This window comes from Aquarana catesbeiana, linkage group LG04 (genome assembly GCF_042186555.1).
Source record: "Aquarana catesbeiana isolate 2022-GZ linkage group LG04, ASM4218655v1, whole genome shotgun sequence".
In the NCBI taxonomy this organism is placed as follows: domain Eukaryota; kingdom Metazoa; phylum Chordata; class Amphibia; order Anura; family Ranidae; genus Aquarana; species Aquarana catesbeiana.
Genome location: NC_133327.1, coordinates 597423480 through 597439631, shown reverse-complemented (window position 1 = coordinate 597439631; position 16152 = coordinate 597423480). Strand labels below are relative to the sequence as shown.

The window sequence follows — 16152 nt, the reverse complement described above, 5'->3', positions numbered from 1 at the left end:
GTATCTGTACTCATACTCACCGATAAAAACACGGCATCAGTGCAACCCTAGTGCAAGACCTCCACACAGGTTAGTAATTAGTCAAATTTTACCTTACAAAATTCAAAGTTCTAACTGCTAGAATAAAACCCCACTTAAGGAAGAATTCCAGGTATGGAAATTTTATACATAAAAAGAAAATAAGGGGTAGCGCTAATACTGATATGACATAATAAATAATTTACAATGAAGAAAAATTCATATAGTGATCATAAATGAAAATAGTCAATGTGCAAAAGCATTTAGGTGATGATAAAAAAACCATTAAATAAACCATCCATAAAGTGTCTTAAAAAGTCCAAATCACCAACAAAGTACAAAAAAAGTCCAAGTGATGATAATAAAATTCTGTGACAACAAGGGAAGGTCCACCACCAGGAATGGAAGGGGTTACTCCTTACCAGAAGGCCATGACCCCCCACCACAGAGGATCACAGCAAGCAAAAGCCTTTAAAAGCCAAGAAATGGAAACTGCCAACGGTGTCCACCAGGGGTCATCTCATCATCAGCAACTCCACCAGCCCAGGGCGTAGATACCATAAAATATAGAAGGGGCTCACATAGTGTAAAACCGATTTAATTTATTAAAAAGTAAGTAAAATACAAATGCACACTTACAAAATGTAAATGGATAGACAGCCTTAAGTCCGGCTCCGTGGCCACCGGAGCTCGGACAAACCCGTCCTACTGGAATGCAACTCGCTTTGGGGTGACGTCAGCGCGTCGTCTGGCTCCGCCCTACGCGTTTCGTGACATCATCACGTCTTCCAGGGGCACAGGCGGCGCGCTGCGTCACCCTCCTTAAGTAGTGCCAGACCGGACCAAGCCTCGCTGTGGATCGCTACACACGATGGACCGCCCAGACCGCCGCGCAAACTTCCGGCGTCCGGATGCGCTCCACAGCGCAAGCCATCAGCAGAGGCCAAATAGCCCAGGCAGCACATACCCACCGATACATGATCATAAAAAATCCTGTACATAAAATAACTAAATCCAACATAATATTTTGTGCAAATAAACACAGTATCCAATATATGTATATAATTAGACATAAATAGGCAGAGCCAAAAAGACCACCCCTCCCGTTCCTGTCGCCAATAGATCCCCAATCAAAAGCAAGCGCTCCGGACTGGATGATTGGATCGATCAGGGCCAGGGACTCCAAGTAGATGAATGGGGACTAGGGCAAAGGGGGTCCTCAAACGGACCACCGTCCAATAGCTCTAAAAATATTACAAAGTTCAAAAAATTCTTTAAAAATAAAAACATTTCTCTCTGCCTTAAACAACGGGATTGTTGAAACCGAAAATGGAGTGTTGTGTTAGTTGTAGTCACCAACTCACTTTACTTCATAGGTAGCGCCATCTGGTGGATATATCAAAAAAGGCTACAAATACCTATATTCCCATAGGAATGCCCATATACATCCACCAGGTGTAAAACTCCACCAAATGGATGTTTTAAAGTTCCAAAAAAAATTATAAAAAAGATGTGTCTTTTAAAATTAAGAGTTATACTTAACTCAAACCAATCAAAAATTGTGTAATGTACAAATAGCTAATCGGGATTACCAATAGCAAAAACATAAAGTATAACAAAAAATTAATAGGTATATGGTCTACAATATAGCCCTATGAGTGCAGACGTCAAAATGCGTTAGGAGTTGTTGATAAACGCATTGACGTCTGTATCAACATTTAACCCAAAGGGGGTGTAAGTACGAAGTCTATAAATCCAAGACATTTCGCATTTGGAGATTTCCCTTACAAGGGAGCTCCCCCTCCAATGTGGTCTGTACTTGTCAATCCCAACATACAGAGTATTGGAGGGGTCCCTACCATGCACCTCATCGAAATGTCTGGACACCGGATGTTTGTCAAAACCCCTGCGGATATTGTTAATATGCTCGGACAATCTTACTTTGAGGGCCCTCTTGGTCCTGCCCACATATTGCAATCCGCAGGGGCATTGAATAAGGTAAATGACCCCTTCAGACGTACAGGTTATAAAAGGTTTAACCTGATAAGCCCGTGAGGTACTGGTAGACGTAAATTGGCATATTTTTCTACCTCTATTGCTATTAAGGGAACAGACTTGACAGTTTCTACATTTGTAATACCCAGTTAAATCATGAAAAAAGGATCTATTGGTAATAGACGCACCCTTAAATATGATACGTGGGTTTCTAGGTAGAATCGGACTCAAGACTGGATCCGTAGTTAAAATATGCCAGTGTCTCTTTATTAGATCTTTAATCTGGCGATATTGAGTGGAGAAAGTGGTGATAAAAGATAAATTAAAGTCACCCTCAATCTCCCGTCGTTGACCCGTGTTTAATAACAGGGATTAAAGATTAAAGATCTAATAAAGAGACACTGGCATATTTTAACTACGGATCCAGTCTTGAGTCCGATTCTACCTAGAAACCCACGTATCATATTTAAGGGTGCGTCTACACTGGGAAATAAAATTGCCCCAACAGTGCAAGATCCACCCATTACCAATAGATCCTTTTTTCATGATTTAACTGGGTATTACAAATGTAGAAACTGTCAAGTCTGTTCCCTTAATAGCAATAGAGGTAGAAAAATATGCCAATTTACGTCTACCAGTACCTCACGGGCTTATCAGGTTAAACCTTTTATAACCTGTACGTCTGAAGGGGTCATTTACCTTATTCAATGCCCCTGCGGATTGCAATATGTGGGCAGGACCAAGAGGGCCCTCAAAGTAAGATTGTCCGAGCATATTAACAATATCCGCAGGGGTTTTGACAAACATCCGGTGTCCAGACATTTCGATGAGGTGCATGGTAGGGACCCCTCCAATACTCTGTATGTTGGGATTGACAAGTACAGACCACATTGGAGGGGGAGCTCCCTTGTAAGGGAAATCTCCAAATGCGAAATGTCTTGGATTTATAGACTTCGTACTTACACCCCCTTTGGGTTAAATGTTGATACAGACGTCAATGCGTTTATCAACAACTCCTAACGCATTTTGACGTCTGCACTCATAGGGCTATATTGTAGACCATATACCTATTATTTTTTGTTATACTTTATGTTTTTGCTATTGGTAATCCCGATTAGCTATTTGTACATTACACAATTTTTGATTGGTTTGAGTTAAGTATAACTCTTAATTTTAAAAGACACATCTTTTTTATAATTTTTTTGGAACTTTAAAACATCCATTTGGTGGAGTTTTACACCTGGTGGATGTATATGGGCATTCCTATGGGAATATAGGTATTTGTAGCCTTTTTTGATACATCCACCAGATGGCGCTACCTATGAAATAAAGTGAGTTGGTGACTACAACTAACACAACACTCCATTTTCGGTTTCAACAATCCCGTTGTTTAAGGCAGAGAGAAATGTTTTTATTTTTAAAGAATTTTTTGAACTTTGTAATATTTTTAGAGCTATTGGACGGTGGTCCGTTTGAGGACCCCCTTTGCCCTAGTCCCCATTCATCTACTTGGAGTCCCTGGCCCTGATCGATCCAATCATCCAGTCCGGAGCGCTTGCTTTTGATTGGGGATCTATTGGCGACAGGAACGGGAGGGGTGGTCTTTTTGGCTCTGCCTATTTATGTCTAATTATATACATATATTGGATACTGTGTTTATTTGCACAAAATATTATGTTGGATTTAGTTATTTTATGTACAGGATTTTTTATGATCATGTATCGGTGGGTATGTGCTGCCTGGGCTATTTGGCCTCTGCTGATTGCTTGCGCTGTGGAGCGCATCCGGACGCCGGAAGTGTGCGCGGCGGTCCGGGCGGTCCATCGTGTGTAGCGATCCACAGCGAGGCTTGGTCCGGTCTGGCACTACTTAAGGAGGGTGACGCAGCGCGCCGCCTGTGCCCCTGGAAGACGTGATGTCACGAAACGCGTAGGGCGGAGCCAGACGACGCACTGACGTCACCCCAAAGCGAGTTGCATTCCAGTAGGACGGGTTTGTCCGAGCTCCGGTGGCCACGGAGCCGGACTTAAGGCTGTCTATCCATTTACATTTTGTAAGTGTGCATTTGTATTTTACTTACTTTTTAATAAATTAAATCGGTTTTACACTATGTGAGCCCCTTCTATATTTTATGGTATCTACGCCCTGGGCTGGTGGAGTTGCTGATGATGAGATGACCCCTGGTGGACACCGTTGGCAGTTTCCATTTCTTGGCTTTTAAAGGCTTTTGCTTGCTGTGATCCTCTGTGGTGGGGGGTCATGGCCTTCTGGTAAGGAGTAACCCCTTCCATTCCTGGTGGTGGACCTTCCCTTGTTGTCACAGAATTTTATTATCATCACTTGGACTTTTGTACTTTGTTGGTGATTTGGACTTTTTAAGACACTTTATGGATGGTTTATTTAATGGTTTTTTTATCATCACCTAAATGCTTTTGCACATTGACTATTTTCATTTATGATCACTATATGAATTTTTCTTCATTGTAAATTATTTATTATGTCATATCAGTATTAGCGCTACCCCTTATTTTCTTTTTATGCCTTTTACAATTGATGTTTTTGTGGGGATTGCTGCTTTTCACATTATTTGACTTTTTGGTTGCTAGCACAGTTTTTTTCACCATTTTTCTAAATTTTATACATAGTTAAATTGATCCAGCATGGACCAATGTAATTCTGTATATATCATACCAATGCCCTTGAAAGCTGGAATCACTCAAATCATCCTGTCTCATCCTCTTTACCATGGAGGAACCCTTGACATAACTATTTGGGTTCAGGGAATCCCAGCTAATAATTGCATATTTACAGCTCACAGTACAATAGCATGAAGGTTATTGGGAAGAATCCCTTCTTGCAGATAGCTAAAAAGATCATTGATGTCTGTTTTTGCTCATCTGAGAAGCAGAAATTATTGCTCAAGGACCCCCCCCCCCCCAAGCAATCTCTGGAGGAACCCTGGGAGTTCCACAGAACCCTGGTTGAGGAACCCGGAGCCAAATAGACACCGCTATTCCAGTGATTTCCACTGGCTTCCAAGTTCTGTGCCTAGCGACAGCCCTGCTGCATTCTGAGCACAGGAGGTCGGCTGCTCAGCACGGGTGCCATTCATGGAATGTTTTCATTTTCCACGGAAGTGGAGAAGCAGTGTCTCCTTCAGTGATTTCCAGCTTCCGGGTATGGTCAATGCCCCTGGAAGTACATTATAATGATATATTATGATGCACACACACAGGCCTATTTTTTTCTGAGAGCCCCCTATAGGCATAGTTAGTGCTTGTTACTAGGGATGGGCGAATGGTTCGGCACGATCTTTGGATGTTCGGCGAACAACGAACATTATGTGGTGTGCGCGGCAAATTCGAAAGCCACGGAACACCGTTAAAGTCTATGGGACACCAAAAATGAAAAACCAAAAGTCCTCATTTTAAAGTCTTATATGCAAGTTATTGTCATAAAAAGTGTTTGGGGACCCGGGTCCTGCCCCAGGGGACATGGATCAATGCAAAAAAAGTTTTAAAAATGGCTGTTTTTGCGGGAGCAGTGATTTTAATAACGCTTAAACGTGAAACAATAAAAATTTAATATTCTTTTAAATATCGTGCCTGGGGGGTGTCTATAGTATGCCTGAAAAGTGGAGCAGTTTTCCCGTGTTTAGAACAGTACCACAGCAAAATTACATTTCTAAAGGAAAAAAGTTGTTTAAAACTGATAGCGTCTGTAATAAAATGTCGGGTCTTGGCAATATAGATAAAACTCATTGAAAAAAACGGCATAGGTCCCCTTCCAGTCTATTACTAGGCCCTTTGGGTCTGGTATGAATTATTACTGAGAGGGGGTGGCCGCAGAAAGGGGGGGGGGGTGAACCGTACCAGGCCACATGGGGAGGGTGCTTTGGAGTAGCCCCTAAAGCACCTTGTCCCCATGTTGATGTGGACAAGGGCCTCATCCCCCCAACCCTTGCCCGGTAGATGTGGAGATCTGAGGGCAAGGGGCTTACCGGAATCTGGAAGCCCCCTTTAACAAAGGGACCCCCAGATCCCGCCCCCCCCCCATGTGAATTGGTAACAGGGTACATTGTACCCCTACCAATTCACAAAAAAAAAAAAAAGTATCAAGAATGGTAAAAAAGACAAGAGACACCTTTAATAAAAAATAAAAAAATACAGTGATGTAAATCCACGCCGCCCGAGGGACCGAAAAAGAAAAAAGAAAATAAAGAAAAGAAAAAGCCGCAACAGTTCCGCCTCCACGGGAGGCTTCCGCCGAGTGTCGCTTCTTCTTGATGACAGCTGTTATATAGCTGAGGGTGGGACCACCCAGTGACGTAAATAGGTGACCCCGCCTTCCTCTGACGCCACGGGGTCATCCCTGTGCCATCAGAGGGGCGGGGTCACCCGGGAAAGGGTTGTGGGGATGAGGCCCTTGTCCCCATCAACATAGGGACAAGGTACTTTGGGGTCAGATCCCAAAGCACGCTCCCCATGTTGAGGGTATGTGGCCTGGTATGGTTCAGGAGGGGGGGGGCACTCTCTCGTCCCCCCTCTTTTCCTGCGGCCTGCCAGGTTGCGTACTCGGATAAGGGTCTGGTATGGATTTTGGGGGGGGACCCCTAAGCCATTTTTTTTTTTAATTGGCGCAGGGTTCCCCTTAATATCCATACCAGACCTAAAGGGCCTGGTATGAATTTTGGGGGGACCGCCACGCAATTTTTTTTTTTTATTTGGTTTGGGGTTCCCCTTAATATTCATACCAGACCCAAAGGGCCTGCTAATAGGCCGGGGGGAACCCATGCCCTTTTTTTATGTAGTTTCATCTAGAGGTCGACCGATATATCGGCCGATATTTGGCTTTTTTTTCCTTAAAGCGGGGGTCCACCTATCTATCGTTTTTTTTTTTAGTTCATTCACAAACTTTTCTTCTCAGCATTACATACTCACATATTGTGTGTAATATGTCCGCCTATGTCAGATTTCGTCGGAAAGAATAACTTATATTATTCACTGCAGGCGGTTTCCATCTTCATTGTGGGCATTTGAAGCCCACAAGCATTTATTTCCTGGATGCGGTGAATGCTGTGCTCCCAGCATTCACCGCTCGTTCCCGCACATGCTCAGTGGCATCCTGGGAAGCCTGAGACTAGCTCCCAGGAGACTGTGCGGAGTCTGGGAGAGGCTAGAAACACGCCTACTCCCACGGGAGGAGAACCAGGAAGTGTAATAGAAGTCAATGCAAGTTTCCTGAAGTTATCTGTGGAGAAGATTCTCTCCTCCCTGGACAGCCTGCCAAGTCCGATAAGAAGAAACATTGTATCTCTTCAGGTTCTTTTATCAATGAGCTGAACTCCATGTGTAGAAGTTCTCAGTTTAACCATTTAAAAGACTAAATCTTTTCTGACACTTGTTGCTTACAAGTAAAAATCCTGTATTTTCTGCTAGAAAATCACTTAGAACCCCCAAACATTATATATATTTTTTTTTAGCACAGACCCTAGGGAATAAAATAGCGGTTGTTGCAATATTTTATGTCACACGGTATTTGCGCAGCGGTCTTTTAAACGCAATTTAAAAAAAAAAAAATACACTAATGAAATAAAAAAAAAAAAAAAAAAAAAAAAAAAGAAGGAGTAAAGTTAGCCCATTTTTTTTCATCCAAAAGTTTTGATTACCTGTTTTTGTGTATTTAATATTTAGGATATAGTTTTTTTTTGTTTTTTTTTTTTAATCGAAATTATACATACAAGTGAACTAATTGGAGGTTTGTTTTGTTTAATAAATGTTTAAATGTAAAAAATTTTCTGTATCACTTATTACTTAAGGCTGCTTTCACACTGGAGCGGGCAGGCATTGACGGTAAAACGCTGTTAGTTTTAGCGGCGCTATTCGGCTGCTAGCGGGGCGCTGCTGCCAAAACGCTTTGCAGGCGCTTCGGCAGCGGTGCGCATTCATTTCAATGGGCAGGAGTGGCGGTATACACCGCTCCAAAGTTGCTGCTTGCAGGACTTTTTTTTAACATCCTGCCATTGCATCACCTCAGTGTGAAAGCACTCGGGATATCACACTGAGACTGCAGGGGAGCCGGTTTTACAGGCACTTTACAGGCGCTATTTTTAGCCCAAAAGCACCTGAAAAACGCCCCAGTGTGAAAGGGGTCTAACTGTTAGATTTTATGAAATGAAGGGAGAAAAAAAAAAAAAAAAAAGAAATAAAAAAATCGGCCTAATATATCGGCCCCAAAAAAATCGGCATCATATAAATCGGCCACCGCGATTTCTAAATATCGCCATCGGTCAGAGAAAAACCCATATTGGTCGACCTCCAGTTTAATCCATATTGCCAAGACCCGGTAATTCATTACAGCCGCGATCAGTTTTAAATGACAATTTTGCTTTAGAAAAGACATTTTGCTGTGGTACTGTTCTAAACACGGGAAAAATGTGCCACTTTACAGACACACTATAGACACCCCCCAGGCACGATATTTAAAGAAATATTTCATTTTATTGTTTCAAAAAACAAAAACAAAAAAATACTGCTTCTGAAAAAAATGGCTGTTTAAAAAAAAAAAATTGCATCAATACATGTCCACTGGGGCAGGGCCTAGGTCCCCAAACACTTTTTATGGCAATATCTTGCATATAAGCCTTTAAAATGAGCCCTTTTGATTTTTCACGTTCGTGTCCCTTAGACTTTAATGGTGTTCGTCCGAGTTTTTTGCCTGTTCGCATGTTTTGGTGCGAAACGAACCGGGGGGGTTTGGGGGATGGTGTTCCGCGCATCCTTACTTACCACATGCAAATATTTTCCAAACTGCTCTTTCTAGATTACTTGTTCATTCCCACACCATGCGATAATTGTTAGCAGAGCTCAGACAGGACATATTGCTATCCGATATTGTATAACTGACCTAACACAGTTTCACAAAGTTGGGTTGTGTGAGTAATTGACATGCTGCAAATCGAGAAAAACAAAAACGTGCAGAGACAAGTAGAATCTCACTTAAATGTGCAAACAAATTTTCAGATATGGTTAATTAGACAAAATATGCATTACTAAGAAAAATGCACAAACTTCATCAAGCATTCAGACTCAGCTGCTTACCATCTTTTTCTTATTCTACTTGAAGGTTTTAATAAAAGAAAAAAAGAGAAGTAAAATTATAAAAATATGATAAACTAAAAAAGTTGAAGAAACAGTCTAACAGAACATGTATAAAAAGACTTACAGGTTTGCCAGGAGCAATGACCAATAAAAGGTGGAGTGATTAGTGTGCAGGGTTCTCTGTCTATGAATGGTCTATTGATCTCATCAGCTAGATGAGACGAGGAGAGTGGATTAGTGTGCATTGATGGTACCGATCATGGATATAGAGAAGTATACAGGGCCTGTGTACACAGGCATTTGTTTTTATCAGAACTCCATTTCTCCTTATTCAAATCAATAGGTATGCAAAAGAAGCTTGGGAAAAGGTCACAAGACCTTCCAAAAGGAACTCGGGTGAATCTCAGAAGAGACTCAGACTCAATGGACCTGAAGGCATGCCGCATTTGGGGCCTAAAGCAGTATATTAAAGCAGTGGGTGCTGGAAGCCTGTTAGTTAATATTTATTGTATTTGTTTTAGATAATGAGAAGAGGTCATTTCAATTGTAGCTTCATGATCCTCCCCTGCATTGGCCTGTTCAGTAAGGCATAAGAACAAAAGGGTAAATCCTGTCACTGGTGACACCACCTATACAAAACATATTTATAGAGACCGTCACCAGCCATATCAGGTATTTAAAATTATTACTTGCAGCATTTTTCCTTTCTATGAATAAGTTGGGTTGTGTGAGTAATTTTTTTTTTTTTTTTTATGGACTTTTCATGTATCTGAACTTGCTAGCAAATTTGACTACTTCAGTGGAGTCAATTCTCTAACAAAGCCCCCTCCTTCCTTCAACATTAGGCTCTTGGATGTTGAAGATAACCATGCTGCATGCCAACATCCAATCCACTAAAAATAGACAGATGGGGATCAGTTCCTATTCCGTCTAGCGGATTGGATCAGATGGCAGTCGGGTGTAAACATACAGGCGGTCCGTTTACATCTCACTGCCCGGAGAGGAGAGTGGGCTGTGTCCATGTCCACTCTGCATAAGCGGACCCGTCATGAGCCTTCTCGGCGTACAGATCCCCTAGTGAGCAAGCAGATCGCAGCTTGAGTCTGCCACACGTGAAAGGACCCTCTCTTAAGACCCCTTTCACACTGGTGACCTTTGCTGCACTTTTCCAGGGTGACAAAAGCGCATGGAAATGATTCCCCATTAAATTCTATGTGACTGTTTACACTGCAAGCGTGCTACGCTTTGAAAATTCCTGCATGCTGCATCTTTGGCGCAGTTTTTCAAAAGCGCACCAAAAAAGGCACCTTCCATTGTAAGTCTATAGGAGCGCATCAAAAGCGCATCAGAAAAGGGCCTGAACTCCGGCCATTAAAGTGGCTATGAGGGCAGAATTTTTTTTTTTTCTAATCTTAAAGCCCAACTACAGACACAAGAAAAAAAAAAAAAAGTCCTCCCATGTCGTGGGGCTGAGCCCGCACTGCATGGGTCAACTGCTCATTTTCGTCTAGGGGACTGGAGAAAGCTTCTACTCACGCAATCCTCTGCTACACCTGCAAATGGCGCTCCCCACATGATCCAGCATTTGCCTGTTCCTAATCTCCTCATATCCATAGCAGGTCTATAAGCATGACATCAGGAATAGTCCATTGCACAAGACCTGTAGACCGTGGAGTAGGCACAGGGACTGGTCTTGTGTGGGGAGGATCAGAGGTTTAGGTATATCTCCAATTTCCAAACCCCTAGCCAAAAATTAGCAGATGACTCGTGCAGTGCAGGTACAGCCCCACTGCATGGGAAAACTTTTTTGCTCGGAGATAGGCTTTAATGCATTAAGGTAAAAACCTTCTGTATGCAGCTCCTCCCTCAGCCTCCCCTTATTCTTACGTGAGCATGATCTCGATTCAGCGCTGTGCACAAAAGCAGAGGCTCGCTCCCTCTTCATTGCCTCAGACAGCAGTGGGAGCCATTGGTGCCCGCTGCTGTCAATCACAGCCAGTGAGGAGGGAGTGGAGGAGAGCTGCACTATGCCTGTCAATGGACACAGAGCTAGGTTGGGAGCGAGCACGCAGGAGAGCACCCTTAGCAAGCAGCTTGCTATGGGAGCCTCGGTGGGGGAGAGGAGCGAACAATGCAAGAAGATGAGGATCAGGGCTGCTCTGTAAAAAACTATTGCACAGAGCTGGCAAGTATGACAGGTTTGTTATTTAAAAAAAATAAAACATGATTCATTACAAAATCACATTAAGCCCTCATTCACACTGAACACGGCTTTGAAATCGCACAACTTCATCTGAAGCCACACGCTTTCAAAGCACCATATCCATGTGAGTTTGGGTGCGGCTTGAAAGACATCTGTGCGGCTTCATGCACAGGATGTCTATTGAAGTGGCACCCGAAATTGGCAAAAGTAGTGCAGGAACTACTTTTGCTAAATTGGTGAGGCACCACAAAGTCAGAGCCACACCGATTGGAACGGTGCTTTTGCCGGCAATAGGCTGCGATTTGACCTTGACCTGTCAAATTACATGACAAATCGGTTCAGTGTGAATGAGGACTAAGTATCACACCAGTAGGTCAGGTTTTGAAGAATTCACCAGGTGAGCTCTGTTGTGCCAATGACTGATCTAGTGACGCAGAGTAAATCAGCTGTGAAAGAATAAGGGTGCCCTATAGCCTAAACAGCTAACTTAGAAATTCAGGCAAAATCAAACTGCCTATAGACTAAAGACTATGCAGAGCAACTCAAAATGTCACTCAGTTGAAAACATAATTATTTGAGCTTACTTTATAGATCCTTGTAAACTTACTTTATGCATCTTTATAATATTGTATACTCAATAAACTTCTTTTGACAAGGAAAACATAATTATTTATGTCAATTAAGAGGGGAGGAAGGAGGGTGCTGCCATTGCTGTGAACCACATATTTATACAACAGCACAATAGTGATTTGAAACAGATATTCTATCCAGTCTAAACAGTTTTCCAATCCCTCTCCCAAAGCAGTTCACTTGCATTGTCTGCAAGCAACCATAAACATGATATTGTAGACATAAGATCGGTAAATGTCAATGTTTAATTTCAGGTGACAGAGCAATACACCCCATCCAGCTGGCCCATACTCAGGACAGGGAATGCTACACAACCTCTATGTTGGGCAAAAGTCTAATACCGTAATGGACAGTTCTATTTCGGTGGGTGATCTGTTGTGAGGAAACGCTGTTCTAATGTGCAAAATTAGATTGTTAACCAGACTGGCACATTTTGTTTTAGAATAACCCAATTTTTTTTTTTTTGAATGCAGCTTCATTAAGGGATCGCAACTACAAATGGAGTTGTTCAATTAACACTTACCTTGATTTCGATGTTTCCCACTTTCGCTGTGGAGCGAATGACAGGCCGTCCGACCAGGGCTGGGAAGATGTGTTCTGGGAAATTGGATCCAGCATAGCCACATTTCACAAACTGAAGACAAAAAAACAGACAAAACATTAAATACAAAACCAGCAAATTCTGACAAGGTGTTGACTATTTACTTGAAGCCTAAATCTAGAAACCTAATTCTATTACAAAATGGCAAAAGCAGCCACACCCCCTGTATCATCTTCTGATATCACTGTAGTGCAAGCAGGCACAGCCTACAATAAAGTGGCAACAGCACTATACCCCCCAGCAGTCCCATATTCTGTAGGCAGACTTGGATTTTGATACAAATCCCACAGGACATGAGCATTGTCCTACAATGTCTCGGCCTGGCATCGCTATTATTACACAGCGGTGCAGGGCAGTAGAAACGATAGCTGAAATAAATGAACCTGTAACTAGTCAACAACTTATGCCCTGTACACACGACCGGACTTTTCGACCGAACTGGTCCAACGGAACGAATCCGGTGGACAATCCGACCGTGTGTGGGCTTCATCTGACCTTCTCTGTCGAAAATCAGACGGACTTTGGAACATGTTTCAAATCTTTCAGACGGACTCGAGTCTGGTCGAAAAATCTGTTCGTCTGTATGCTATTCTGACGGACAAAAAAAAAAAAAAAAAAAAAAAAAAAAAAAAAAAAAAAGAGAGGACGCTAGGGCAGCTAATGGCTATGAAATTCCTTATTCTAGTCCTTTCGTACGTCATTACATTCAAACAAACGGTCGTGTGTGGGCAAGTCCGGTCGTTCCAAAGTCCGTCGTAACTCCATCAAAAAGACCATCGGACCTTTGATGCTGAAAATTCCGCTCATGTGTACACGGCATTAGTAAGCATGCTCCATTATTCTAATTTGTAACCAATAAGTTCTGGAACTAGATTGACCAAAAGGTTAATTGCAAGACCTTCATTCACAGCACAAGAATGATGGAATATGTTGCGGATATGAGCTCTGCAGACTCTGTACAATGTATGACGCACGAAGGCTTAAGCCAGCCATACATGAATTCAAAAATTTGGCTGGTTCAGTGGTGACCGTCCAAATATCGATTCAATGTATGGGCACCTTGGTTGTGCACAAGTCAATCTATCCATCGACTCATGTGCAACCAGCCTGTTGGGCTTTTCCCCAATGATTAGTGCAGCTGGCTATAGCCAGCACAATAATCATTGTGTTCTGCCAGCAGAGAGGCTCCCTGCACTCCTCACCAGCAGAATACAAGAGCGCTGCAGGACGGAGGGAAATCAAGCAATTTTCTTCATGGGTGGAAGGAAAAAAAACTGCATAATCTAGGTCCTAACTTAGGCCAGTCATACACGATTTATCAGCGTGAACCCACAGATATTCAAATGTTAGTTAATGGGCAGGCTGAATGTACCAAGTTGAATGATTATCTTGGGTACAAGCGGACTGCTGGATTATCCTCCGATTATCGTTAGTGGCTGCAATTGCCGCTAGTAATGATCACTGTCTTCTCCTGGAAGGGACTGCTTCGCCTGCCCTCCCACCGGGAGAAGACAATGGCCCAACAGATGGGATTCCCCTGTCAGCACTGTGTTGATGTTGGAATCAATGGAATTGCTTTCTTGCAACCACTGGTTGCAGGAAAGAAATTAGCTCTGTGTATGGCTGGCCTGAAGCCTCGTACACACGATCCGATTGTTGGCAGGGAATTGTGTGATGACAGGCCTAAAATCCAACCGTTGGTACGCTCCTTCAGACAACTATTGTCCAAATTTCGGCCAACAAATGTTGGATGGCAGGCTAGTAAATTTTCGGCAGACAACGGTCTGTTGTCAGATTTTCGTATCGTCTGTACACACGTCCGTCACACAAAAGTCCAAAGTACAAACACGCATGATCGGAATCAATGCTCAAACACAAAATTAGCAGAAGGTGCCCAAAGGTTGGCGCTCAAGAGCTGAAATTCCAAGTAGTGTGTACCGTAAGTATGCAAGACAAGATCCTGGCACACTCCCTTTTGACAAAAGTCTGGCGCTCTGTTGGCCAACAATCTGATCGTGTGTACGAAACTTTAGTCTCATTTAACAATCTTCCTTTAAGCTATGCTCAATACTAAGTGCAAATAAACTTTTCTGTGTCACCATCAATGTTTGCGGCTGTAACCTTAAAACATATCAATATCACAAGCATCAGAGAATGATTCAATGAAATACAGAATATGTACAGGTTACCATGGAAACGAATATCTCACCCAACTCACTGTATAGGAACATTGCTGCATCTAACCTAATTGACACCAAATAATAAAAACTTGGGCCAAAATGGAACCCCAAGAGGCAAAGGCCAAGATTTTTTTTTTTTTTTTTTATATACCACACACAGAATTAAAGAAGAATACCAATCTGCAGCTATGTAGAAAAGTGCTAGCCCGTCAGCAACACTTTGCTTACACTACATGGTTATTTACAGCATACTGATGACTGCTAACAAAGACTGATGTATTATGGAGGCTCATTATAGTGGGTTTGTACTTCTCAGAAAACATTTACAACTGGAATATAGACTAGCTGCATGCACAAATATATATCCCACTATGAAGCATTGGAATGAACAGCTGGTTATGGGTGGGACGAGTGGAAATATTCATTTCGGTTTCTTATCCCAGAGGACGGACATTTAGCTGCCTCATGTACAAACTATGTCACCAGGGAATCGCTCCCACAAGACTAAGAGCGACAGTTCCCACAGGCACCAAAGTTCTTAGGAGACAGACAGATTTGTTCCAAAAGTTGTTCTACCTATGGCAGTGCTTACATTTTTATTCTTTATTTACGTAAGCTGCCATTTATTGGCTTACAGGCTGCAAAATAGTACTCCCCTTCATCCACTGCTCTAGGAGTTCTTGCACACAGGCCAGCTGAGCCCATTTATAGTACCAGCAATTCCCAATATATACACAGCTACTCATGTCAATGACAAGCTGTACATGGGCTGCCCAGGCACAGGAAATACGTTGTGAATTACACTGAACAGGCTCAGCCAGTCCATGTGCAAGGGCCCCAACATTCATAACATGACAAATAATGACCATAAGGCCCCTTTCACACTGGGATGGTGGGTACGTCAGCGGTAAAGCAACGCTATTTTGAGCGGTGCTTTGCTGTCAATTTTGTGGCGCTATTCGCCCGCTAGCAGGGCGCTTTTACCCCCCACTAGCGCCCGAGAAAGGGTTAAAGCCACAGGCAATTGTTTTCAATGGGCAGGAGCGGTATACACACTGCTCCTTCACCACTCCAAAGATGCTGCTAAGCAGGAGTTTTATTAAACCCCTTTCACACTGGGGCGCTTTGCAGGCACTACAGTGCTAAAAATAGCGCCTGCAAAGCGCCCTGAAAGAGCCGCTCCTGTGTCTCCAATGTGAAAGCCCGAGGGCTTTCTCACTGGAGCAGTGCGCTGGCAGGATGCTGAAAAAAAGTCCTGCTAGCAGCATCTTTGGAGTGAAGGAGTGGTGTGTATACCGCCGGCAAATTGCTGCAGCAGCACTTTGCGGGTGGTTTTAACCCTTTCTCAGGGCCGCTAGTGGGGGGTAAAAGCGCACCGCTAGTGGCCGAATAGCGCCGCTAAATAATGGTATAGCGGCGCTTTAC

The 16152-nt window shown here is 42.9% G+C and overlaps 1 protein-coding gene across 1 annotated transcript in view; it reads right to left on the bottom strand.

Moving 5' to 3' along the window:
• ACTR2 (actin related protein 2) overlaps window positions 1–16152 on the bottom strand; it is a 123098-nt gene that overhangs the window by 67611 nt on the left and 39335 nt on the right. The window contains exon 2 of the mRNA XM_073628209.1: window positions 12470–12580. Coding sequence (XP_073484310.1) covers window positions 12470–12580 — 111 coding nt within the window. The remainder of the gene's footprint in view (window positions 1–12469; window positions 12581–16152) is intronic.